This window comes from Elgaria multicarinata, chromosome 23, assembly GCF_023053635.1.
Source record: "Elgaria multicarinata webbii isolate HBS135686 ecotype San Diego chromosome 23, rElgMul1.1.pri, whole genome shotgun sequence".
Classification (NCBI taxonomy): domain Eukaryota; kingdom Metazoa; phylum Chordata; class Lepidosauria; order Squamata; family Anguidae; genus Elgaria; species Elgaria multicarinata.
Genome location: NC_086193.1, coordinates 5352195 through 5379692, shown reverse-complemented (window position 1 = coordinate 5379692; position 27498 = coordinate 5352195). Strand labels below are relative to the sequence as shown.

At 47.5% G+C, this 27498-nt stretch overlaps 1 protein-coding gene across 2 annotated transcripts; it reads right to left on the bottom strand.

Moving 5' to 3' along the window:
• Positions 1–80: 80 nt before the first annotated feature.
• On the bottom strand, positions 81–23690 carry BTBD2 (BTB domain containing 2). Of its 2 annotated transcripts, none has more exons than XM_063147352.1 (9): positions 23062–23690; positions 15576–15695; positions 13099–13255; positions 10222–10327; positions 8032–8229; positions 3811–4003; positions 2482–2557; positions 2111–2257; positions 81–1217 (listed from the first exon to the last, which is right to left on the bottom strand). In XM_063147352.1, the coding sequence occupies exons 1-9, from the start codon at positions 23634–23636 to the stop codon at positions 1056–1058; spliced, it is 1734 nt and encodes a 577-aa protein (XP_063003422.1). In that variant the 5' UTR covers positions 23637–23690; the 3' UTR covers positions 81–1055. The 2 variants fall into 2 exon arrangements, with proteins under 2 accessions (XP_063003422.1, XP_063003421.1); XM_063147351.1 differs by having other exon boundaries at positions 2470–2557; positions 23062–23688.
• Positions 23691–27498: the final 3808 nt, after the last annotated feature.

The following is a 27498-nucleotide window of genomic DNA, read 5'->3' as shown; positions in this document are numbered from 1 at the left end:
TTGTTTTAAAGAAACAAAACGGCCGTTGCAGCCATTTTTGTTAATGAGAACGACGCCAGGAAAACAGCCGAAGAGTAAAATGCATTGTTAAGTTGCACTATATTAGCAGCAGCAGCAAACACACGGAGGATCAGAGTCCGGGGATGTCCGTTGCTTCTCTTGCCACAGCAGCACAGTTTGCACGATTGCTTGATACAGGCTGCTCCGAGGGAACCCGCCGCCCCAACCACAGCCCTCGGCAAATCCGCCCATGCGGGAAAAGCAAGGCAGCCAAAGCGAATTTGGCTCTCGAGGGACTGATTCACCGGCTTCCCCTGAACTCCACCTCCCATCAGTTCAACGTCAAGGCTTGCCTTGGAACACTGCTCCTGTCATGCAAAGGACCCGTCCTCGACGCAAGGTAGTGTACAGAATCGCCTCCCAAGCGTATGAGCCAGGCTTCCTCAACCTCACGGCCTCTGGAAATGCTGGACTGCAATTCCCATCATTGTCATTCTCAGCTTCTCCCACGCTGGATGGGAATTAGGGGAGTTGCGGTCCAACCCATCTGGAGAGCGCCAGGTTGGGAAGGCTGCTGTTAAGTCTTCTGTCCGAGCCAGAAACTCTGCTGAGCACACGGAAGGGGGCAAGTGCTTTTCGCGTACACCTCGGCGAGATCAGCCAAATGAAAGCCATCGAAGCCGTCTTCGCCCCACCCACCCACGTCCCGACCGCGGCGCGCAGGGGGGTTCTTTTCGGTGAGCCCACCTGAGGAATGGCTGGATGTAAAAGCGGCTACATTCAGTGCAATGAAAGGACCATTTGAGCTGGGCTGCCAGCACGAATGGGGAGAGACTGCCAGCCAACCCGGCCAACGTCCCGCCCGTGACCTCCCCTGCCGGCCGCAGGAGCACCCTCTCGGATCACCTGCCCAATTAGAGTCCCTCCGGCCAGCGCCCCTCCCGTTGGTATGGCAGTACGCAAGCCGGCGATTTCAGCTTGAACAGGGCACATGAAAGGGGGCGGGAGAAGAAGCAGCCGCAGCCGTCCGGCGGCAGATTCCCGGCAGCGGCCAACTATGTGTAGAAGATGATCTCTGGGATCTGTCCGTCCTCCACGGAGGTGCCGTTGTTGTTGCCCGCCGCATAGCAGAAAGTGAAGCAGGTCTTGGCGCCCGTGGTCGGCGACTCGTGGATTACTTTGCGAAGCCCTTTGGTTCCGTAGTGAGAATCGGGGCCCTGCGGGAACCGTCAAGAGAGAACCAGAGAGATTGCTGTGACTAAAGCTGTTACAGCGGCTGGCCACCACCCCTCACACGGAGCCCCAGAGTCTGTGCCACTAAGTCCCGATCAGCCATAGAGGCCCAAGCTCTGAGGCCGGCCTGAACAACAGGCGACCCACCACAGCCCACTATTCCGGCTGGACGTCAGGAAAAACCTTCTGATTGTTAGAGCAGTACGACAAAACATCAGGAAAAACGTCCTGACTGTTCGAGCAGTACGACCATGGAACCAGTTACTTAGGGAGGTCGTGGACTCTCCCACGCTAGAGGCCTTCAAGAGGCAGCTGGACTACCCTCTGTCAGGGATGCTTTAGGGTGGATTCCTGCATTGAGCAGGGGGTTGGACTGGATGGCCTTAGAGGCCCCTTCCAACTCTACTATTCTATGATAAGTGACTCAGAAGCCACTTGTCCAGGGGGGGATCTACACTATTGCTTTTAAAGCGCTTTAAAGCACTTTGAAAACGTTTTGAAACCTGTATATGTAGTGTGTCTTATTATTATTATTATTATTTATTTATATAGCACCATCAATGTACATGGTGCTGTACAGAGTAAAACAGTAAATAGCAAGACCCTGCCGCATAGTCTTGGGCCCCAACAGTTGTCAAAATTGTTATAAAGCACTTTAAAGCAATAGTGTGGATCCCCCTCAGGACTACGGACACAGGGGCTGTGGCCAAGCACATGACCAGCTCGGAAGGGTGCTCTGGTTTCTCGCACCAGCGCAAAGCCGATCTGAAGGTGGGCCTGTGAAGAGCCGTTTTCCTCAGAACTCCCCCTCCGCTCCGCTTCTGAAGGGCCATGGAGTCCTCCCTCCCACCCCACCATCCCTGCAGGCTCAAAGCACCTTCAACGTTGCACAGGCTGTATAGCTGACAGTGGGCAGGATCTCGACAGGCTCCTTGAACATGACCCGGAACGTGCTGGAGGATCCGTCACAGCTGAATCCAGTGTCGTTCTGACCCAGGACAGTGTTGCTGTCGGTGTGAATGATCTGAAAAACACAGGGAAAGAGAGGAGAACGTTCCACTTAAAATACTTTCTGTAAAGGAGGACATGGCTCTTCTTCCTCTGCGCAAATTTACTTATGGATAAGCTCGTGAGAGCGAGATTTCACAAAAGCAGCGCTTGGTACGTTTAGCGCCTGGTGTCCTTCGCTGCCCTTGCCCCCCATGCAAGCAAGTCAAAGCCTAGGAAGTTTTCTACCTGTATATTTACTTGGTAATCTGTCGGGCCATGGATCGAGCCATACAACCCAAATCCAACTATAAATATCCTCTTGTTGACGGAGAACCTGCAGGGTTTGAGAAAAGGACAGATTTTAAAAGGGACAGTCAAGCCAAAAGGAAGACTGGTAACAAAAGCCGACCATGATCCTGCCGGCCGCAGCATTCTGAACAGCTGACGTCTTCCAAAGCTGAGCTGAGCTTTATAGATGGCTGCTAACTTGAATATAGCTGCCATTAACGTCAAATTGCAGGCCGCTGTCTCAAAATAAAAACCTTGCTAGGATGTGACCAAACAGGAGGGTGGAATGCACACCTTGGCCAAGCTGTAGTACCACCTGCAGCTAGTTATCCTTTGTTTCAAGGAGGAGGACAGGCAGGCGAACTGCTTTGAAGTAATGAGCTCCATCAGCAAAAGACGGAGTTGTCTCTACTGAGGGGTGTCGATTTTAACCGTTAGGGCTGCAAGATAAGGGCACAGCGGTTCCTGCCATTTAGGGTCACCCAATAGTGGGAGTGCACCTCAACAGATGCCAGGGCCATCCAAAGCTGCGGGGGGTACTTTGCCCCAACTGCAATTCTGCCCCCAAGTACAAAGTCCTGCCTGTTAGAACGGTTTGACAATGGAATCAGTTGCCTAGGGAGGTTGTGGGCTCTCCCACACTAGAGGCCTTCAAGAGGCAGCTGGACAAGCATCTGTCGGGGATGCTTTAGGGTGGATTCCTGCATTGAGCAGGGGGTTGGACTTGATGGCCTTATAGGCCCCTTCCAACTATACTATTCTATGATTCTATGACCAGGAAAAACTTCCTCCCTGTTAGAACGGTACAACATTGGAACCAGTGACCTAGGGAGGTCATGGGCTCTCCCACACTAGAGGCCTTCAAGAGGCAGCTGGACAGCCATCTGTCAGGGATGCTTTAGGGTGGATTCCTGCATTGAGCAGGGAGTTGGACTTGATGGCCTTATAGGCCCCTTCCAACTATACTATTCTATGATTCTATGACCAGGAAAAACTTCCTCCCTGTTAGAACGGTACAACATTGGAACCAGTGACCTAGGGAGGTTGTGGGCTCTCCCACACTAGAGGCCTTCAAGAGGCAGCTGGACAACCATCTGTCAGGGATGCTTTAGGGTGGATTCCGGCATTGAGCAGGGAGTTGGACTTGATGGCCTTATAGGCCCCTTCCAACTCTGCTATTCTATGATTCTATGATAACCCCAGCATTCCTGAACGATTCCCAACCCAAATAAATACGCCAGAGAGAACCCAGTTGCCTCTCAACTGACTTGGTCGATGCAGCCACACTGGAACGCCCACCTGATCCGGTCGCTGGTCCCGCTGTACCCCCAACGGCTCTCCACCTGCTGGAAGCGGTTGATGCTGCACTCTTTCCCCCTCAGGCAGCAGCGGGGCCGGTCGATGAACTCGACCCGCGGCTTGGGGTTGACGGTGAAGTGGAGGAACAGGCTGACCACTTCACGGTCGGTGAGGATGCCCGACTGAGCCGGCCCTGGAGGAGGCCGAAGACAACAGCAGCGTCAATAAGCTCAGTAGAGGTTTTATTGCTCTACTCAGGATGGTGTTTTTACCCTACTCTGCCTCCCAGCAGGGCGAGGGTGGTCTACTTTCCTACCCCCCCACACCCTCCGGCCAGATTTTGTCCTCACCATCACACGTTTATTTTATTTATTTATCTATTTATTTATTTAGAATGTTTATATACCGCTCCTCATTGAAAAAATTGCGGAGCGGTGTACAAGGTAAAAATGAAAATTAAAAACAGAATAAAACCGTTAAGACAAAATTTAAAAACAACAACAACACAGAAATCCGAGGCTGCATGTTAAAGGAAGGCTTCTTGGAATAAAGATGTTTTCAGGAGGCGCCGAAAGGAGTACAAGGTTGGCACCTGCCTGACCTCCAGAGGCAGGGAGTTCCACAGGAGGGGGGCCACCACGCTGAAGGCTCTTCCCCAATCGGAGGATGGATCTATGTGGGACCACCAGGAGCATGGCCTCAGATGATCTCAGTGACCAGGCAGGTTGGTAAGGAAGAAGGCGCTCTCTCAGGTATCCTGGTCCCAAGTTGTTTAGGGCTTTGTACACAAGTACAAGAACCTTCAACCTGGCCTGGTAGCGAATAGCAGCCAGTGCAGTTCCCTCAGCAGAGGAGTTACATGCTGGAAAGGGGCAGCTCCAGACAACAGCCGAGCTGCAGCGTTCTGCACTAGCTATTATTTATTTTTTTATTGCACTTATATACCGCTCCCATAGCCAGGGCTCTCTGGGCGGTTTACAGAAATTTTAAAATTAAGATAAAAACGAGTATACAAAATTGTAAAACACAGAACATACACACATAAAGCATTAAAAACCGTTAAAAATAAATAAACACGTGGGTGATTAAGATGTGCCGCCATATGCCCGGGCAAAGAGGAAAGTCTTAACCTGGCGCCGGAAAGATAGCAGCGTTGGCGCCAGGCGAGCCTCGTCGGGGAGATCGTTCCATAGTCTGGGGGCCACCACCGAAAAGGCTGAAGTAAGGTAAGGCTGAGAGAAGGTGACTGTTCACAGGCTCGACTGGGGATCTGAACCCAGGCCTCCCCAGTCTTAGTCTGATGCTACACCGCACTGCCACAATAGTTTAGTTTAGGGGGAAAGTCGCTTATAAAACGATGCATGAAATAAAAAATGTAGAAAACTTCGCGCAACCACCTCCATATTGGATCCTTCCCCCTCTTGGGTGATAAAAGCTAGCAGGAATGGAGCAGCCGGCTGGGCCAGGGAAGTGATTAATGCGAGAGGGAGTGGCCCCACAGGCCGTCTGAAAGAGGCGGTAGTGAGACCACTCCTGAAGAAATCTTCCCTGGACCCGGAAAATCTTAGTAAGTATAGGCTGGTGGCAAATGTTCCATTCCTGGGCAAGGTTCTTGAGCGGGTGGTTGTGGGCCAGCTCCAGACGCTCTTATCTGGATCCATTTCAGTCGGGTTTCGGCATGGAAACAGCCTCGGTCGTCCTATATGATGACCTATGTCGGGAGAAAGACAGGGGGAGTGTGACTCTGTTGATTCTCTTAGATCTCTCAGTGGCTTTTGATACCATCGGCCATGATATCCTTCCGGGACGTCTGGCTGAGTTGGGAGTCGGGGGCACTGCATTGCAGTGGTTCTGCTTCTACTTGGCAGGTCAGCTTCAGAAGGTGGCGCTTGGGGGGCATTGCTCGGCCCCATGGACTCTCCAGTATGGGGTTCCGCAGGGGTCAGTTCTGTTAGATCAATGTTCTTTTCACCCAAGGACGAGATCCAAACAGCCCTTAAGCACGACTCCACCATTCCAGCGACAGAGGGTTCAAAAGCGCTTTATTGATTAGGAATCAAGGCCTGGTCTCTGGGATGTCTGGCTGAGTTGGGAGTCGGGGGCACTGCATTGCAGTGGTTCTGCTTCTACTTGGCAGGTCAGCTTCAGAAGGTGGCGCTTGGGGGGCATTGCTCGGCCCCATGGACTCTCCAGTATGGGGTTCCGCAGGGGTCAGTTCTGTTAGATCAATGTTCTTTTCACCCAAGGACGAGATCCAAACAGCCCTTAAGCACGACTCCACCATTCCAGCGACAGAGGGTTCAAAAGCGCTTTATTGATTAGGAATCAAGGCCTGGTCTCTGGGACGTCTGGCTGAGTTGGGAGTCGGGGGCACTGCCTTGCAGTGGTTCTGCTTCTACTTGGCAGGTCAGCTTCAGAAGGTGGCGCTTGGGGGGCATTGCTCGGCCCCATGGACTCTCCAGTATGGGGTTCCGCAGGGGTCAGTTCTGTTAGATCAATGTTCTTTTCACCCAAGGACGAGATCCAAACAGCCCTTAAGCACGACTCCACCATTCCAGCGACAGAGGGTTCAAAAGCGCTTTATTGATTAGGAATCAAGGCCTGGTCTCTGGGATGTCTGGCTGAGTTGGGAGTCGGGGGCACTGCATTGCAGTGGTTCTGCTTCTACTTGGCAGGTCAGCTTCAGAAGGTGGCGCTTGGGGGGCATTGCTCGGCCCCATGGACTCTCCAGTATGGGGTTCCGCAGGGGTCAGTTCTGTCCCCCATGCTGTTCAACATGTACATGAAACCGTTGAGTGCGGTCATCTGGAGCTTTGGAGTGTGTTATCAGTATGCTGACGACACGCAGCTCTACTTCTCCTTTTCATCTTCACCAGGTGAGGCTGTGGATGTGTTGAACCGGTGCCTGGCTGCGACAATGGACTGGATGAGGGCTAATAAACTGAGACTCAATCCAGACAAGGCTGAGATGCTGTTAGTGGTCTTCTGACTGGACAGTGGGTGTTCTACCGGTTCTGGATGGGGTTGCACTCCCCCTGAAGGAGCAAGTTCGTAGCTTGGGGGTTCTCCTTGAACCATCTCTGTCACTTGAGGCCCAGGTGGCCTCGGTGGCGCGGAGGGCCTTCTACCGACTTTGGTTGGTGGCCCAGCTACGCCCCTATCTGGAAAGGGATCACCTGGCTTCAGCTGTCCCTGCTCTGGTAACCTTCAAGTTAGATTACTGCAACGCCCTCTACGTGGGGCTGCCTTTGAAGACGGTTCGGAAGCTGCAGCTTGTGCAAAATGCAGCAGCCAGATTGATAACGAGGACCAGGAGTTTCTAACATATAAGACCAACTCTGGCCCGCTTGCATTGGCTGCCTGTACGTTTCTGAGCCTGATTCAAGGTGCTGGTTTTAACCTATAAAGCCTTACACAGCTTGGGACCACAATACCTGACGGAACGCCTCTCCTGACATGAATCTACCTGTACACTACACTCAACATCTACGGTCCTCCTCTCAGTGGTGGCCCCAATTATAGTCTCCCCAACAAGGCCCACCTGGTACCAACATTGCTATCTTTTTGGCACCAGGTCAAGACTTTTCTCTTCTCCCAGGCATTTAACAACATATGTTGAGTTTTAACTGACCCCAGATCTATCTTTGGCTGAGAGCTCAAAGTTGGTTTTTAAATGGATATTATCTTTGTACGTTGTCTGTTTTTTATGTTTTTACATTCTATGTAACAATTTCTAATGTTTTGATGTTTCGTAAACCGTCCAGAAAGCTTTGGCTATGGGGCGGTATAGAAATGTAATATAATAATAATAATTTCTTGAACCGCAGACATAGTTAAAAAAAATATTCATACCTGAAACGATCCAATTAGACTAGCAATCTATTATGTTACTAATTAATTTTATGGAAAGATGCCCCACCTCCACCCTGCTTTTTTAAAAAGAAACTTTTATTCCCCCCCCAGGAAAAAGTATAGCAGCGGAAGCGTGGTCTTCTGCCTCGCTTCGCTGTGTGGCCTCCCTCGCTGTCTCCCTTCCAGAGAAAAGCTACAAACCCTTCTCTTCGCTTCCAGCCGTGATCTGCAATCCTGCGTGAGCTCCATTTCATAAACGCATTCTGACATTTATAAAGAAATTCTATAAATAAATAAAATGGGTAGCTCACCGGGCCCTCTCCGATTTAAAACTCCGCGGTCAAAAGAAAGGTTCCCCGTAGGAGTTACCTGCAGCAAACTCCTCGATCGTCATCAAGGGGAAGCGAATGAGCGACAGGGCTTTGCCCAGGGCTTTTCGCTTGTTCTCCGGGACCACATGCAGCTGCTGCCGCTGGCACTCCGCCTCCGACCACCGCACCACCGCGTTGAAGAGCCGCACCTCCCGGATGCCGAGGGTGTCCCGTTCCAGCACGGCCACCAACGTGTCTGCCAGGCCAAAGCAGGCAAACGTTAGCCGTGGCCTCTGGCACTCGCCGCTTTCTTGAATTAAGCGGGGTCTGCTTCCCACTCTGATTCGCTTTTTATCCAGGAAACAAAGGAATCCCCAAAGATTTGCAGGCTTCCAAAGCTTTCTAACTCTGAAGAGACTTTTTGCACGTCAATTCCATTTCAAACTTTTGCACATCAAGCCAACTGCTGCTTTAGAGAGGATTCTGGGGGCAGGACGTTTATGTGGGGCACAGGGCAGGACCTCTGGGCCTTAAGTTGCCCCGTCTGAACTGAACGTGCGCTCTACAACACACGCACGTGCGCACAAAGCGCAGCCGTGCCAGGTGAGACGGAAGATCCAGCCCAGTTACACACAATGGGCCAATTGTATCAGGGGTGGGCAGACTTCAGGGGGGCACTTTTGGTTTTTACCGGAAACCTGTGATCCACACTTGGCACCAAGTGCAAAATAGCAGGCTTCGGGGTATTGGGCAGTACAGAAATGTAATAAGTAAGTACAAACACTGGCTCAGGCAGGCAGCCATATGCTAAGAATTAAGGAACAGAATGCCTCTGAGCACGTATTCGGCCTTACCAGAACAAAGCTCACAAGTCCTTCCACACAAAAATCCACTCCTGTCCCCTGGGCCCCCCCAAAATTATTTTCCAGCAACCTAATTCATACAGTTGTTGCTAGTATGTATGTATGTATGTATGTATGATTGCATTTATTATTATTATTATTATTATTATTTATTTATATAGCACCATCAATGTACATGGTGCTGTACAGATAACACAGTAAATAGCAAGACCCTGCTGCATAGGCTTACAATCTAATAAGTTGTAGTAAACAATAAAGAGGGAAGGAGAATGCAAACAGGCACAGGGAAGTGTAAACAGGCACAGGGTAGGGCAAAACCAACAGTGTAAAGTCAGAACAAACTCAATATTTGAAGGCTATAGGGAAAAGAAAAGTTTTGAGCTGAGTCTTAAAAGCAGTGATTGAGTTTGTAGTATCCCTCCTCTGTGTGACAACCATTCAAGTATCTAAAGAGTGCTATCATGTCTCCCCCTCAATCTCCTCTTCTCCAGGCTAAACATGCCCAGTTCTTTCAGTCTCTCCTCCCATAGCTTTGTTTCCAGACCCCTGGTCATCCTCGTTGACCTAGAGAACTAGCATGTTAGGGATCAGGCTAGGCCAGAACCCTTGTCCTTTGCATCCCAACTTTCTATATTTTCTATAGCTTTTCTTTTTGTACAGAGGGTGTGTTCAGTCATGTAGGGTCTCAGCAGCCACCCAGCGAGGCGCTACAACCTGCCTTGTCCGTTGTTTCCGAGAACTAGGCCCAAGTCCCCTACTCGGGCTCTCCTAGGCTACATCCAAAGGAAGCATTTGCTGAATTCCACGGCTTTTATATATGCTGCAATTTAAAAATAGCACCAAAAATGCCACCTGTCAGCAGCCATTCAAGCTGCAGCAAAGAGCAAGCTGAAGGAGCAGCGATGTTGGGCTTCCTCTCTCCCTGAACTGTTTCCATTCCAGCTGGATATCTTAAGAACTTTAAGAACTGGTGCCCAAGTTTCCCCCCTTTTTTTAAGAGCTTCTTTGGCTGAAGAGCCAAGCAAAAATTCTGAAATTCTGCAACCTGAACAAATTAAGGAAATTGAAAAGATGTGCATAATTGGTCTTATTTTGGGGAAAAAATATTCTGGTTTTACTAGTTATGAGGGGAGGGGCAAGGGGCTAAGTTGAGCTTTCGCGTTTTTGACAGGTGTTGCGCACAGGTTTGCTAGTCCGTATGGCTGCAAAGTAATTCTTTTGTCATGAGAATCAAAAGGCCCAGGGAGCATTCTATATTCCCTTGAGAAACACACAAAGCCCCGTTCAATTATCTGCAAGGGATGCATTGCAGATCAGTGTCCGAGCGGAGGAAAACTACCAGGCACTGCTGCAACCCCCCCAGAGTCTGAGAGGAGAAAGCTTACCCAGGTCGATATCCGTGAAGCCTTCTGCATTGATGGCGTCAGACGTGTTCTTATCTATGTTCTCCAAGCAAAGGCTCGCGAGTTGGGGCTCGTCGAAGAGTCTAGCCTAGGAAACAGACATCAACCAGCAAGGAAGGTAAAAGGGAGGGAAGAATTCCGGAGGGGGGGTCCCTAATTTCTGTGCTGTTCACCTGCATTTTGCACACAGGGACACGTCTCTCCCCCCTTCCCACCACCACTTTGGTTTAATCTTTTTTTATTGTTTCCAAACGCCAATAAATAAAAGACACTACAGAGCAAAAACGTAATACACACCCACAAAAATCAAACAAAGCAAAATAACAAAATTAAAATGTTCTTCCAATATTCTCCCCAGCAAAAATATGTAACAATGCTGTTGTTATTTTTTTCTTACTGTATCACCGTCAAATCCAAATCTCTAATTTCTCTCTTGACATGTTCTACATTATTGGTTGAATCCACAGATGTACAAGTCATCTTTTTCTCGTCCCTTCATAAAGTTTACAAAAGGTTCCCATTCAGTTATAAATCTTACAGTTGATTTTTCTCTCATAATTGCCGTGAGTTTCGCCATCTCCGCTAGCTCAAACATCTTCAGTAGCAATTCCTCTATTGTGGGCACTATTTTCCCCTTCCATCTTTGTCAATAAAGTAACCTTGCCGCTGTCGTTATATATAAGAATATAGTCACATGGTTCTTTTTCATCTGCTCATTCATAAATCCCAAAAGAAAGTATTCCGGTTTCAGTTGGATATTAATTTTTTGGATTACAGAATGGATTTGTATCCAGAAAGTTTTTGCTTTTTTTGCATCCTTCTTGCTCTTCACATTTCCAGCGCAATCCTGATGCCACTTTATACATTTTAGCCAATTCTGCTGGTGGCATATGCCACCTATACATCGTTTTGTAAACATTTACTTTAAGGTTAGTACTTAACGTAAATTTTAGCCCTCTTGGCCACATATTTTCCCATTGTGCCATCTCACCCCACTTTGGCAGGGGAGTGAGAATGGTTTTAGTAGTAACGTGGAGATATTCAAGTGTTTTCTTCTGCTTTGCTTTGTACAGTAAAGTAAGGAATCATCACAGCTCTCTTCCCTCCCACTACAAAGCAGGGAGAGGCATTGGGGAAAGGGTGGGACGAGCCATGCTCTGGTAAGGTCCACGTGAATGTGGGACACACCGCTCCTGTTAATTAAATATGCATTTGAAGAAGGATATGCATATGAATATGGCCACAAATGAGTTAAATATTTGGGCAGATCAGATGTTACAGGGTGTTGCAGCGTCTAAGGCCTCATCTACACCAAGCAGGATATGGCGGTATGAAAGCGGTATATAAAAGGCAGGAGCCACACCAAGCGGATGTAGCAGTATGAAAGCGGTATATGGTCTGTGTCAATGGGCCTCAACCGTTGTCAGTGCACTCCAATGCCGCTATAAAGCAGTAGTGTGGCTCCTGCCTTTTATATACCGCTTTCATAACCTTCAAAGCTTTTCACGGTCTAGCTCCTTCCTATCTCTCCTCTCTCATCTCACACTATTGCCCCGCTCGTGCTCTTCGCTCCTCTGATGCCATGTTTCTCGCCTGCCCAAGGGTCTCTACTTCCCTTGCTTGGCTTCGTCCATTTTCTTCCGCTGCCCCTTACGCCTGGAACGCTCTTCCAGAACATTTGAGAACTACAAGTTCAATCGCAGCTTTTAAAGCTCAGCTAAAAACTTTTCTTTTTCCTAAAGCTTTTAAAACTTGATGTTGTGCGGACTTTATACTGTTAGTTTTACCCTACCCTGTGCCTGCTTACCCTACCCTGTGCCTGTTGGCATTCTCTTCCCCTCCTTATTGTTTTATTATGATTTTATTAGAATGTAAGCCTATGCGGCAGGGCCTTGCTATTTACTGTTTTACTCTGTACAGCACCATGTACATTGATGGTGCTATATAAATAAATAAATAAATAAATAATAATAATAATAATTTCCTGCTTGGTGTAGATGAGGCCTAAGACAGGTGAGCCAGAGAACAACTTCCTTAAGGCCAGAAAGACACAGGCCATGGCTAGACCAGGCCTATATCCCGGGATCGTCCCTGTGCATGCAAACGACACACAGGGGATACCGGGAGCAGGCAGGGACAACCCCTCCATTTGCCTGGGATAATCCTTAGGTCTAGCTAAGGCCACAGAGAGAGCCACAACAGCAACACTATCCTACCCTGCCTACTCTGCTAGCTGGCAGCATCAAGCTGATACCTGCTGTAGCTTTATGGCTGATGTGTCGGCACTGCTTCCGCTATGGTAACTGCCCACCCCAGCACCCAAGCTACTAGCTTTAAGAGGGTGTGATAAGACCCACCAGAGGCTCAGGGAAGCCCGTCCCAGTGGCAGACGAGAGCTGGCAACCCATTGAGGTGGCAGAGGGGGGAGGGGGAAAAAGAGAAAGCAGATGGTAACTAACCCCAGCTACAGGCTAAAAGATATAAAGGCTAGCCTTTTAACATGGGCCTGGTCATCCTCAGGGGTCCTTCTCCGCGAGCCCCTGTAAAAGGAAGTGACGCAGGGGGCTACCAAGAGCAGGGCCTTCTCTGCTGTGGCACCCCGGCTGTGGAATGAGCTCCCTAAGGAGGTTCGCTTGGCACCTACATTATATGCTTTTAGACGCCAGGTGAAGGCCTTTTTATTCTCCCAGCATTTTAACAGTCTGTAAATAAATTCTAAGTTGGTGTTTTAAATTTGTAATTTTGCATTGCTGCTGTTTTTAATCCGGTTGAGCTTTTATACTGTATTTTATAGTGTGGTTTTATACTGTTGTTTTATATTTTGAACGGTTTTAATTTTTGTGATAAATAAATAAATACCTGCGTTAGCAGCATGAAGGCGTTATCTGCTCTAAGGTTTTTCTTCAGGAATTCCACACAGTGCGCTTCGAGGGCGGGGACCGCATACTTTTTTGCAGTGTAAAGAGTTGTCATTACGGTCTCTGGCCCAATCTGAACTTCATCTGAATAAAGAAACCTGGAAACAAAAATGCAGAGGAGTCAGGAAGAAAAATACTGCTGCGATCAAAACACCAGTTTAACTCAAGAAAATGCAGCATCGGCATGGAACAAATCATGTTCGAAGGCTTTTCTGTGCAATCTCTATTTCGTGCCTTACTCAACACACTTCACTTAAAGTAGGACCATCAGACGCTCTTTTAGTCTAGGATTTCTCAGCCACGATGAGGACTAGTAACCTATTTTTTAAAATAAAAAATAGGACTCTTTGGGTGGAGCACACGACGCTGGGCAACTATTTTATTTACTATTTTTATATCCTGTCTTTCATCCAAGGAACTCAAGGTGACATGCTCCTTCCTATCTCTCCTCTCTCATCTCACACTATTGCCCCGCTCGGGCTCTTCGCTCCTCTAATGCCATGTTTCCCGCCTGCCCAAGGGTCTCTCCTTCCCTTGCTCGGCTTCGTCCATTTTCTTCCGCTGCCCCTTATGCCTGGAACGCTCTTCCAGAACATTTGAGAACTACAAGTTCAATCGCAGCTTTTAAAGCTCAGCTAAAAACTTTTCTTTTTCCTAAAGCTTTTAAAACTTGATGTTGTGCAGACTTCTACTGTTACTTTCTACTGTTAGTTTTACCCTACCCTGTGCCTGTTTGGTGCATTCTCTTCCCCTCCTTATTGTTTTATTATGATTTTATTAGAATGTAAGCCTATGCGGCAGGGTCTTGCGATTTACTGTTTTACTCTGTACAGCATGGTGCTATATAAATAAATTATTATTATTATTATTATTATTATTTATTTATTTATTTATTTATTACATTTTTATACCGCCCCACAGCAGAAGCTCTCTGGGCGGTTTACAAAAGTTTTAAGAAGTGAACATTAAAAACAAATATACAAAATTTAAAAGCATAAAAAACAAAACAAAAGCAGACAATATCCATTTAAAACAACTGTTCTGGGGTCAGTTCAAAACTCAGCATATGCTGTTAAATGCCTGGGAGAAGAGGAAAGTCTTGACCTGGCGCCGAAAAGATAACGACGTTGGCACCAGGTGAGCCTCGTCAAGGAGATCATTCCATAATTGGGGGGGGGGGCACTACTGAAAAGGCCCTCTGCCTTGTTGCCATCCTCCGAGCTTCCCTCAGGGTATGCACCCGGAGGAGGACCTTAGATGTTGAACGTAGTGTTCGGGCAGGTTCATGTTGGGAGAGGCGTTCTGTCAGGTATTGTGGTCCCAAGCCGTGTAAGGTTTTATAGGTTAAAACCAGCACCTTGAATTGGGCTTGGAAACATACATTTTATCCTCACAATAACCCTGTGAGTTAAGCTAGACTGAAAGGTAGTGACTGGTCTAAAGTTATCCGGTTATCTCTGTAGCTAAGGGCCTCTTAGCCCTAGTCCAACTCTTTAACCAGTGTGGTATAGTGGCTAAGGTGTTGTACTGGGAGTCAGGAGATCCGGGTTCTAGTCCCCACTGGGTGACTTTGGGCCAGTCGCAGACTCTCAGCCCAACCTACCTCACAGAGTTGTTGTGAGGATAACATGGAGAGGAGGAAGATTACGTACGCCGCCTTGGGTTCCTTGGAGGAAAGAAGGCGGAATATAAATGTAAAAAATAAAGGAAGAAATGTAACCACTATATCACGTTGCCTTCCATACAAACTTGGCAACCCATACCCTTCAGTTCTTTTAAAAGAGAGATATACACTTGATTTGGTCTGACTTTTTATGATTATTATTTTAAAATGTTGTTTCCTGCCTATCTCAAAACACTCAACGTGGCTCGCATGCTAAACCATCATGAAATATAATTGCAAAAAAAAATAATGGAAGATCAGCACAAACATTTCACCCTTGTTTATTGAAATAATAATGGTTTGGACCCAGATTTAAGTTGGATCAACTTGGGTGGGTGGAATTGGACCAGCCGGCCCCCTCCTTCACATGGCTGCCACTCCAGCCCCCTGAAAATGCTACACAGAAAGTCAGGAGATCCTGCTGTGTTGTGTGGGGAGAAGGGGGGCCCTCCAGAAGCAGATCCCGTCATCTTGCGGAAAGAAGATCCTGGATCTAACCCAGAGAAATGGAAGGTGAAGGCTTGGGAGAAGCAAAGGCAGGGTGAAGGGAGGAATCCGGTTAAGGAATTACTCAGAGCTCCGAAGATACGGAGCTCAGTGTCTGAGAAGTGAAAAGGTTTTCACGCAACCATGAGGAACAGAGCCTTTTAAAGAAACTTACTTAACAAGATGGAAGGGAGGCAAATGCTCCACGGCTGATGGGCTGCAATTTATTTGAGGATTGTGTTACTTCAACAGAAGTGGGGCTTACTTACTTCAACAAGGCAAGGAAAGCAGCCGGTTCTACGTCAGGTAGCTCTATCTCTGTGGACGTCGTAGCCATCCCGCCATTGAACATGGCATCAAAGACCGCACTGCCTACAGCCAGCACGAACCTGACGTTTGGGGGGGGGGGAAGGCAAAACAAAAGAAGTCTTGCGTTGACTGGACTCCACTTTGAATCTTTCATCTGATTATTATTATTATTATTTACCTAACCACCCACCCGAAGAAAGGTTAGCCACAATTTCTGCGAACCGCCCAGGGAGCTTCGGCTATTGGGCGGTATAAAAATGCAATAAATAAATAAATAAACCGTATTACGTAGTATGAAGCCCCAAGTTTTCTCCTCCGAGTTTCTCACAGACCGCTTATAACAGCTTCTAAACTGCAATTCTATTAAATACCCTGTCAATAACGCCGTTTAACGTTTCACTGAACGCTATCCCAATAGTAAAATACATTCAGCACATTATTCAATGAATACTGAATTAAAACTTGAGCAAGTTAAATTAAATAATAATGAAAACTGAATCTACACCCCACTACCAAAAGATGTTTTCTGTGTTAAAGCAAGAACAAAAATGCAGCTTTTCAAGTTAGCCATTATAAGTACGACAGAATAGGCCGCTACTGTTTTCGTTGGGCAAATTAATAAATATTTACATGATCGTAAGAACTTAAGAGGAGCCTTGCTGGATCAGTCTGCCAGCCCAACAATACAGATTTAAATGTTTTGCATTGTGGAGAAACCACAGTTCGCCATGTAGCTACCTGCCTTTGCTATTGTAAAGTTCTGGGCACTTAAATCCTCAACGAAGTTATCCTGCTTAGTGTGCTGACACAGGTAAAGAGCAAATGCCAAACAGAAATCCTTCATTTTGAAGTTAAACCACTTTTGTAGCGCCAGAGGCACACAAGTTGCATGTACGGCCAGAAGTTTCTGGATTCCATTCCTGGGTAGTACAAAGGCTCGACTTAGTAGAAGCAAACAGATGCATTTTAATTGTTATAGCAACCGGTTAGCGCGCATGCATGTTCAGGAAATACATGACGCTGGAAAGGTATTGAAATTAATCCACACCGCTGGAAGGTTTTGACATAGACGTCTGTTTGCAAACATTTTCTAGCCCCAAAGGCAGGAACATCCGCACACTCGGCAGGCCTGTACAGATCAAATGACGTAGTCAGAAACCAAAAATGTATTCAACGGAGCAAAGAGCTCTGCAACTCAAATAAACAAGCTTCACACAGGCTGGTGGCAACCTTCCCTGGAGACCTTCTGCATGCAGAGCAAGGACTAGACCAGGGAGCTCCCGGCCCCCCTACGACTAAAAAGGGCTGAGGAGCTAAAGCAGTGGTTCCCAAAGTGGGCGGTACTGCCCCCTTGGGGGCGGTAGGATTGCCTGGGGGGCAAGGGCAGGGGGCGCTTGAGGTGGTCTTTTCCGAGAAGCGCCTCTCCAGAAGGTCTTAAAACCCAGGGACATTTTTATGGGAGAAGGTAGTTTGGTCCCAAGCCATATAGGGGAAGAATCCACACATGTATTAATACCGTTTAAGAAGAGTCCTTTTAACAGTGAATTGAAATGTTTCAAAAGCACCAAAACGCTAATGAAGAGACATACCCTGCTTGGTGTGCCCCGCCACGCCGGCTGCAAAACAGAGGCGTTCGCTCTCTTTTCCCTCCCTCCCTCGGCAAGCCTGGGGCGGGTGCTTCTCATTTAAAGGGGCCGCGCACAGCAGGCTCCTTTTTCATTCTCAGTAACTCTTCCCGGCCACCGCTGCTCAGCCCGGGCACACAGACCAGAAGGATCCAGAGGAGCGTGGCCCCTTTAAATGGGAAGCACCCGCCCCAGGCTTGCCCAAGGGAGGGAGGAAAAGAGAGCAAACGGCGTGGCGGGGCACACCAAGCAGGGTTTTGCTGCCGCTGTTAACCCCTCCCTCCCCAACCCCACTGGACTCCGTGAGACTTACTTCTGAGTAGGCATGCACAAGATCAGGGAGGGAACCTGTTGATTATGAATTTGTTACTGTTCTGAATTTTATTGTTATTACCCTATTTCTTTGATTCTAAGACGCACTTTTCCCCCCATATAAACATCTCTAAAAATGGGGTGCGTCTTAGAATCGTGGGTGTGTCTTAGGGTTTTTTTTTCTGTTGGTGGTACTGAAATTAGTGTGCGTCTTACAATTGATGGCGTCTTACAATCGAAGAAATATGGTATCTTCCTTAGTGGGTCATTGAAAACCGCTATTCTGAATAATGATTTTTATAGTAGGGGGTAGGGGGCACTGGGCATGAGTTTGTGGAACCAAGGGGGTGGTTACCTGAAAAAGTTTGGGAACCACTTAGCTAAGGCGTGTTGAATGACTGTGGGCTATGTTGTCTCTTAGTTGTGATTCACAAAGTAGCCAGCCAATTAGCGGAGAACCTCTGATAGAGCACACTCTGCATGCTGGCAAGTGAGAAAACAAGATGGTGTAAAAACTGGAACGGAACGGAGCAACTCCTTTATATTAAAAAAAAAAAAAACCATGCCAAAAACAGTGGCATGCGTTAAACACTTGAGAACAATATTTTAGGACTAAAACCATTGCAATATTCTATTACTCTTAATCCCATAACTCGCAGAACAACTTCCAGAACGGCCACGTCCGAATGAGGGAAATCAACCAAACCCACCAGTCACACGTAACAGGGATGCAATGAGCATCAAACCACATTTTGATACCCGTTCCAGATCATAGTCCATATTGCACAAAACAGACCGGAACGAGTGTTTCCAAGTGAGCCAACTCAACCAAACTCACCAGTCACATCTGACTAGGCGGGAAAGTTATAACAAGCTCCAAGATTTCCACGAAAACCATGTTCCTATATCCATTCTGGACCATAATCCGCATTCCACAAAACAGTCCGGAACTAGTGAGGTAAGTCAACCAAACTCACCAGTCACACATCACTATGTGGGACAGATATAATAACCTCCAAACATTTCATGAAAACCATGTTCCGAGCCATAGTTCATATTCTGCAAAATAATCTGGAAAAGCAAATTATGGGTGAGCAAAATTGTGGGGAAATCACCCAAAATGGCAACTTCTTTGTGAGTGAAGGCAACCAAATCACTTTCATTGTACTAAATGGAACAGTTAATGAACTTTTGCAGAATCCAGAGCGAAGAGCTGCAAAACCAGTTTCCTACAGAAGCCCATAGTTGTCTTGTGGTGTGGTGTTTAAAATATCAGACTAGGATGGGGGAGAGCGATTTCATCATGAAGCTTATAGTGACATGTTCCCATTCACATCTGTTAGCATAACCTATCCCACAGGGTAGTTGCAATGACAAAAATTGGGGGAAGACCATGAGTTTCTGGGAGGTAGGTGGTATATAAAAGCTCAGGTCAAAGGGGTAGAAAAAAAAGGATCTTTAATGTAATTCAAATCTCCCACAACGCATTTCAGCCCTCAGGTTCTTCTTCAGTGTTCTTTGTTCAAATGCAATTACTCCTATACTAGCACAATAGGGGGGAATTCACATTGTGACTCTAGCATGAGGGCTAGTAGGACCCCCACAACTATTTGCATAATGAGAAATGATCTTTTTGGAGTGAATAGCTCCTTTTATCAATGCTAATTGATAACAGATTGAGCTCACACCAGGAGATGACGCGTTAATGCCCCCATTCCACAATCTTGATAGGTAAAAATAGTTTATTTTTAAAAGCCAATCACACAATTGCTAATTGCATGTTTGGTGTCTTGACTAATTAAGCCCTGTGCAGATAAGAGGGACTTAGGTGGACCAATTGTTTGATTCAGTGTAACCCATTGTCATCGGCTCTGACGTTCTGAAGCTTTTTTAGTCACATTCTTTACGAAAACACAAATACATTAATAACCACAAATAGTAAGAACAAAAACAATGTGTATATCGATGTGCTGCACATTTGTGTGCGCGTAAATGCAAATGCACACATATAGCAGCAGTTAACGTATTTTGCCTGCAACATAGATTATTCATTTCTCACACTTTGAACATTTGAATAGACTGCAAGCTTGATTTATCTCAAGGCAAGAGAGGTGGTACCAGTCCTGACATGCTCCCTGGCACAGAACCACGGTGTCCTTCTGGGGTTTTTTGCACTGATTACCCATTAAGCACAAAGACCAAGCTGAAGTATAATACTTTTGTAATCCTGATGAGAACTTGATTGTAGAGAATAGTCCTTTGAGTGAATGTTTTAGAAACAGGACTTGCTTAATTACTATCTGATTTATTTGCAAGCCACTGCCGTACGGGCACCATGTCTGCTGGGAAAGGGACAGGTGAGCCACTGCGTAGTACATGTGCAAAGAGACATACAAAAACACCATAGTTTTAAGAGTCCTTCTGAACTGGTATATCGAGTGGTGCACGAATAACCCGTGCACGAATAACCCACTCTGACCAATCAATTGGTGAAGAGGACTGCATCTCTATAAATGTTTGCAGCATGTCAGTGTACTTTGTGGCAATACTATGGGTGGAATCAAGATACAAAATAATTTCCCACTTGAAGAAAACAATCATTAATATCCAATGAGAACCGCAGCTTTTAAAGCTCAACTAAAAACTTTTCTTTTTCCTAAAGCTTTTAAAACTTGATGTTGTGCAGACTTCTACTGTTAATTTCTACTGTTAGTTTTACCCTACCCTGTGCCTGCTTACCCTACCCTGTACCTGTTTGCATTCTCTTCCCCTCCTTATTGTTTTACTATGATTTTATTAGATTGTAAGCCTATGCGGCAGGGTCTTGCTATTTACTGTTTTACTCTGTACAGCACCATGTACACTGATGGTGCTATATAAATAATAATAATAATAATAATAATAATAATAATATTGGTGGGAAAGAGCCCGGTGTCCTTCGCCATGACGTCCGAGTTTATTCCAAAGTTACGTATATTAGCTGTATACCCATTTAATTCCAGAGACTGCATAATAAATGTACTGAAGACACTTATTCTGATTTTTTAAGCACACCACATGACAGCTATGGGCTTCTGTAGGAAACTGTCTTTGCACATCTTCACTCTGGATTCTGTGAAGGTTTATTAACTGTTCCATTTAGTACAATGAAAGTGGTTTAATTGGTTGCTATCACTCACACAGAAGTTGCCATGCTGGGCTATTTCCCCGTAATAGCTTGTGTTTTTGCTCACCCATAATTTGCTTTTCCAGCTTATTCTGCGGAATATGAACTATGGCCCGGAACGGGTATCGGACCACGGTTTTCATGGAAGTTTTGGAGCTTATTATATCTGTCCCATGTAGTGATGTGTGACTGGTGAGTTTGGATGACTCACCTCACTTGGCGCTGCGGTTCTAGCCTATTATGCGCAGTATGGACTATGGGCCGGAACGGGTATTGGAACGTGGTTTTTTGGTGGCTGTTTTGGAGCTTATTATATCTTTCCCACCTAGTCAGGTGTGACTGGTGAGTTTAGTTGAGCTGGCCGCTTGGAAGTTGCCATTCCGGCCTGTTTTGAAAAATATGGATTATGGCCCGGAACAGGTATTGGAACATGCAAACATCCCAATCCTTCCCTTACTCCCATGTACAGGGAATCCACATTGGAGGATGGGAAACTTCCCCATCTGTGACTGCCAGACCACACTCTGCTGTGCTGTTACCGGCACTAGAGCAACTGGTCTCACACCGCACGGTGCAGAAGCCAAAAGACCCACCTCTCCCACAACCCCTTGGTTCTCATGACCATTTCCTCGCACCCTACTGCTCCCTCTTCCTAACCACGCCGTCCTCTGCCCCTCACCTCAACAACAGAACATCCTATACCTCTCCACACCAAAATGGCCCCGTCGTAGAATAGCAGAGTTGGAAGGGGCCTATAAGGCCATCGAGTCCACCCCCCTGCTCAATGCAGGAATCCTCCCAATCTGTTTTTCCTGCGTGCACCGTCAGTGACAGCCACCCCATTCCTTCCTTCCTTCCTTCCGTCTTCCCATAATTCTGGGGCCCATAACCGCCGAGAGAGCTTCGGCTATGGGGCAGTATACAAATGCAATAAATTCATCATCATCATCATCATCATCCCTCCCAACTCACTGTAATACCTTTTCCCTACCCCATAACTCCCTCTAGTAGCCCCACTCCTCAGCACCAATGACACCCATCCCACCAAGCCCCAGCTTTCTGTCCTGTGGGCAGGGATGTACACACAGCTCCCCCCCCGCCCCATTCCCCCCCTCGATTTTAAAAGCCCTCTTTTCCTCATGCCAAACATGCCCCCCTCTCCTCACAAAAAGCCCCGTCTTCCCCATTCACCTGTGTCTTCATAACAGCCCCTCTCCTCCCAATTCCACAAAGCCCCCTCCCCTAACCAGAAGACCCCTCCTCCTCCCAATTCCCCCCTCTCCTCAGAACAGCCCCTCTCCTCCCAATTCCACAAAGCCCCCTCCCCTAACCAGAAGACCCCTCCTCCTCCCAATTCCCCCCTCTCCTCAGAACAGCCCCCTCCTCCCAATACCACAAAGCCCCCTCCCCTAACCAGAAGACCCCTCCTCCTCACAGCCCCCTCCTCCCCATTCCCCCCTCTCCTATTATTATTATTTATTTATATAGCACCATCAATGTACATGGTGCTGTACAGATTACACAGTAAATAGCAACAGCCCCCTCCTCCTCACAGCCCCCTCCTCCCCATTCCCCTCTCCTCCTCACAGCCCCCTCCTCCCCATTCCCCTCCTCCCCATTCCCCCCACTCCTCCTCACAGCCCCCTTCTCCCCATTCCCCTCCTCCCCATTCCCCCCACTCCTCCTCACAGCCCCCTCCTCCCCATTCCCCCCTCTCCTCCTCACAGCCCCCTCCTCCCCATTCCCCCCCTCCTCTCCACAGCCCCCTCCTCCTCATTCCCTCTCCTCCCCACAGCCCCCTCCTCCCCATTCCCCTCCTCCCCATTCCCCCCACTCCTCCTCACAGCCCCCTCCTCCCCATTCCCCCCTCTCCTCCTCACAGCCCCCTCCTCCCCATTCCCCCCCTCCTCTCCACAGCCCCCTCCTCCTCATTCCCTCTCCTCCTCACAGCCCCCTCCTCCCCATTCCCCCCCTCCTCTCCACAGCCCCCTCCTCCCCATTCCCCCCACTCCTCCTCACAGCCCCCTTCTCCCCTCCCCTCCCCTCCTCACAGCCCCCTCCTCCTCATTCCCCCTCTTCTCCCCATCCCCCCTCCTCCCCCTCCTCCCCTCCCCTCCCCACAGCCCCCTCCTCCCCCTTCCCCCTCACAGCCCCCTTCTCCCCTCCTCCCCCTTACAGCCCCCTCCCCTCCCCACAGCCCCTCCTCCCCATTCCCCAAAGCCCCCCCACCCCCGTCCATAAACAAAACAAGCGCTGTCCCGCCACTCGCCGCCCCCCCTATGTGCCCCCCGCCGCCGCCCCGCGCCCCCCCCCCCGCGCCCCAAGCCCCCCTCGTCTCCCGACCTGTGGGCGGGGATGCGCTGGGCGCCGGCGCGGCCTTTGCCCACCAAGAAGTGGACGTCGCTCAGCACCTCGTTGTTGAAGAGGAAGGCGAAGCGCTCCTGCACCGTCGGCTTCGTCGCCTGCCAGTTGTAGGCCGGCTCCCGCGGGCCCGGAGACGCGGCGGCGGCGGCGGCGGCGGCGGATGGGCCCGAGGCGGGAGAAGAAGCCGCCGCCGCCGCCGCCGCCGCCACTACCGGCAGCGGGTTCCCCCCTCCTCCTCCTCCTCCTCCTCCTCCTCCGCCGCCGCCGCTTGCTCCGTGGTTGTGAGTGGGCCCGGAGGAAGAGGAGGAGGAGGAGGCGGCCTGAGGAGAAGCGGTTGGCGGCGGCGGCGCGGCCTGAGGCGGGGAGAGCAGGAGAGGCCCGCCGCTGTTGGAGTGAGGCGGCGGCGGGGCGGCGGCGGCGGCGGCCGAGGGAGGAAGAGGCGAAGGGGGGTGCGGAGGCGGCCCGTTGCCGGCCTGAGGGGGCGACGGCGCTGAGGAGAACGACGAGAGGCCGCCGCACCCACCTCCTCCGATGGGCCCGGCTCCGGCCGCCATTTTGCGCGGCGGATGGCGGGGAGGGGCCGTCTGCGGCAGGAGGAGGGGGCTGCCCAGGCCGCCGCCGCCGCCGGTGAGCACGACGACCGCGGCCAGGAGCAGGCCCGGAGGCGGCGGCGAGGGCGGGCGGGGGCGGCGGTAGCAGCAGCAGCAGCAGCCGCGGCCCATGAGGAGAAGGAGAAAAGAAGGGAGAAGCGGCAGGAGGGCGGCGTGTGAGGCGATGAGGGAAAGCAGGCGGGAAGGAGGGGCTGCCATTAGTGCGGTCGTATTAATGATGAGGGGACGAGGCGCTGAGGGGAAAGGGGCCTTTCCAGGACTGAGGGCTGTTATTCTCAGGAAACCGCTGAAAAAATATTTTGGTTGCCTGGATTTAAAAAAATAAATAGGTACAAATTTTTTTAAAAAATCGGTTGTTTAGTTGCAGAAAGGCAAATCAACACGTCGCAAATAAAATAAATGACAGCGCAATCTTACGCGCGGGGAAAAAAACTACAACTCCCAGCATGCCCCAGCCATGCCTGGGGCATGCTGGGAGTTGTAGGAGTTTTTTTTTCCCCTGTCAGAATTATTAATATTTATATAGCGCCATCCATGTTCGTGGTGCTGTCAGAAGAGCCTATTTATTTATTTATTTATTTATTTATTTATTTAAAACATTTATATCGGTTAAGGCCTCAGGGTGAAACAAGTTAAAACAATGCCTGGGGCATGCTGGGAGTTGTAGGAGTTTTTTTTTCCCCTGTCAGAATTATTAATATTTATATAGCGCCATCCATGATCATGGTGATGTCAGAAGAGCCTATTTATTTATTTATTTATTTAAAACATTTATATCCCGCCCTATATAGGTTAAGGTCTCAGGGCGGCCTACAGATAAAAGCATACAGTATAAAAACAGTAAATATACACAGCTAAAAACAAATTAAACCAGGAAACAAGTTAAAACAATGCCTGGGGCATGCTGGGAGTTGTAGGAGTTTTTTTTCCCCTGTCAGAATTATTAATATTTATATAGTGCCATCCATGTTCATGGTGATGTCAGAAGAGCCATTTATTTTATTTATTTATTTATTTATTTATTTAAAACATTTATATCCCACCGTATATCGGTTAAGGTCTCAGGGCGGCCTACAGATAAAAGCATACAGTATAAAAACAGTAAATATACACAGCTAAAAACAAATTAAACCGTGAAACAAGTTAAAACAATGCCTGGGGCATGCTGGGAGTTGTAGGAGTTTTTTTTTCCCCTGTCAAGAATTATTAATATTTATATAGCGCCATCCATGTTCATGGTGATGTCAGAAGAGCCTATTTATTTATTTATTTATTTATTTATTTAAAACATTTATATCCCGCCCTATATAGGTTAAGGTCTCAGGGCGGCCTACAGATAAAAGCATACAGTATAAAAACAGTAAATATACACAGCTAAAAACAAATTAAACCGGGAAACAAGTTAAAACAATGCCTGGGGCATGCTGGGAGTTGTAGGAGTTTTTTTTCCCCCTGTCAAGAATTATTAATATTTATATAGCGCCATCCATGTTCATGGTGATGTCAGAAGAGCCTATTTATTTATTTATTTATTTATTTAAAACATTTATATCCCGCCCTATATCGGTTAAGGTCTCAGGGCGGCCTACAGATAAAAGCATACAGTATAAAAACAGTAAATATACACAGCTAAAAACAAATTAAACCGTGAAACAAGTTAAAACAATGCCTGGGGCATGCTGGGAGTTGTAGGAGTTTTTTTTTCCCCTGTCAAGAATTATTAATATTTATATAGCGCCATCCATGTTCATGGTGATGTCAGAAGAGCCTATTTATTTATTTATTTATTTATTTATTTAAAACATTTATATCCCGCCCTATATCGGTTAAGGTCTCAGGGCGGCCTACAGATAAAAGCATACAGTATAAAAACAGTAAATATACACAGCTAAAAACAAATTAAACCGGGAAACAAGTTAAAACAATGCCTGGGGCATGCTGGGAGTTGTAGGAGTTTTTTTTCCCCCTGTCAAGAATTATTAATATTTATATAGCGCCATCCATGTTCATGGTGATGTCAGAAGAGCCTATTTATTTATTTATTTATTTATTTAAAACATTTATATCCCGCCCTATATCGGTTAAGGTCTCAGGGCGGCCTACAGATAAAAGCATACAGTATAAAAACAGTAAATATACACAGCTAAAAACAAATTAAACCGGGAAACAAGTTAAAACAATATATAATTTAAAAGCATAGGATCATGCTCTAAGCTTTGAAACTGAGGAGGGGCTTTTCTTAAGAAAAGTCACTTTTTGGGGGTATAACTGAGAGGAAATGGGGTTTTGTGACGAAGAGGAAGGTTTTTATTATAAATGGGACTTTTATCATTAGGAAGATGGGACTTTCATTATGAGGAAAGAGAAGTTTTGAAATTGAGAGACGAGAAAGGGGGCTTTTAAGTTGTTATTGAGAGGGGGCTTCTATTAGGGGGCTTTTGGGAGAATATGTTTTCGATACTAAGATTATTATTTTTTTAGTTGAGGGGAAGAGGTCTTTTCGGCTCAAGAAAAGGAGGCTTTCAATGTATTGGGGGAAAGGGGTCTTCTAAATTGAGGGATATTTGTTAAAAAGAGGTGGTCTGAATTTAATTTTAAAAGCATGCCTCTATATAACACAGTCAAGAAAAGATGGCTTTCGATTTCTTAGTCCTTGCTCTCGTGTGTTTTTGTTTTGTACGTAGTGTTACCGTAGTGGGCTTTATTGAAACTGATGCAACCATAAGCTTTGTAAACTGCATAAATTTACTTTTTTTAAAAAAAAATTAAAAGTTATTCTGTTTTATAAAACTGGAATTAGATTCCTACGGTTGGGTACAGGTGTTCTACGGTGGTAGCAGTGAAGGAAAAGGGTTATAAAGAGTGTAGGACCGTTCAGCCTCGGGCCCCGTTCAGACAACACGCTAAACCAGGCTGCTTAACCTCAAAATGGTTAACGGGATTCATACGGCACGCTAAACCAGGCTGCTTAACCACAAAATGGTTAACGGAATTCAGACGGCACGCTAAACCAGGCTGCTTAACCACAAAATGGTTAACGGAATTCGGACGGCACGCTAAACCAAGCTGCTTAACCACAAAATGGTTAACGGAATTCAAACGGCACGCTAAACCAAGCTGCTTAACCACAAAATGGTTAACGGAATTCATACAACACGCTAAACCAGGCTGCTTAACCTCAAAATGGTTAACGGAATTCAGACGGCACGCTAAACCAGGCTGCTTAACCACAAAATGGTTAACGGGATTCAGACGGCACGCAAAACCAGGCTGCTTAACCACAAAATGGTTAACGGAATTCAGACGGCACGCTAAACCAAGCTGCTTAACCACAAAATGGTTAACGGAATTCAAACGGCACGCTAAACCAAGCTGCTTAACCACAAAATGGTTAACGGAATTCAGACGGCACGCTAAACCAAGCTGCTTAACCACAAAATGGTTAACGGAATTCAAACGGCACGCTAAACCAAGCTGCTTAACCACAAAATGGTTAACGGAATTCAAACGGCACGCTAAACCAAGCTGCTTAACCACAAAATGGTTAACGGAATTCATACAACACGCTAAACCAGGCTGCTTAACCACAAAATGGTTAACGGAATTCAGACGGCACGCTAAACCAGGCTGCTTAACCTCAAAATGGTTAACGGAATGCATGCATTCTTGATTGGGATCCCTTGAATTAAAGCATATCAATGTTGGTGCCAGGCGGGTCTCATTGGGGAGATCATTCCACAATTGGAGGGCCACCACTGAAAAGGCCCTCCCTTATATGATCACATTGCCTAGTCCCAGTCAACTT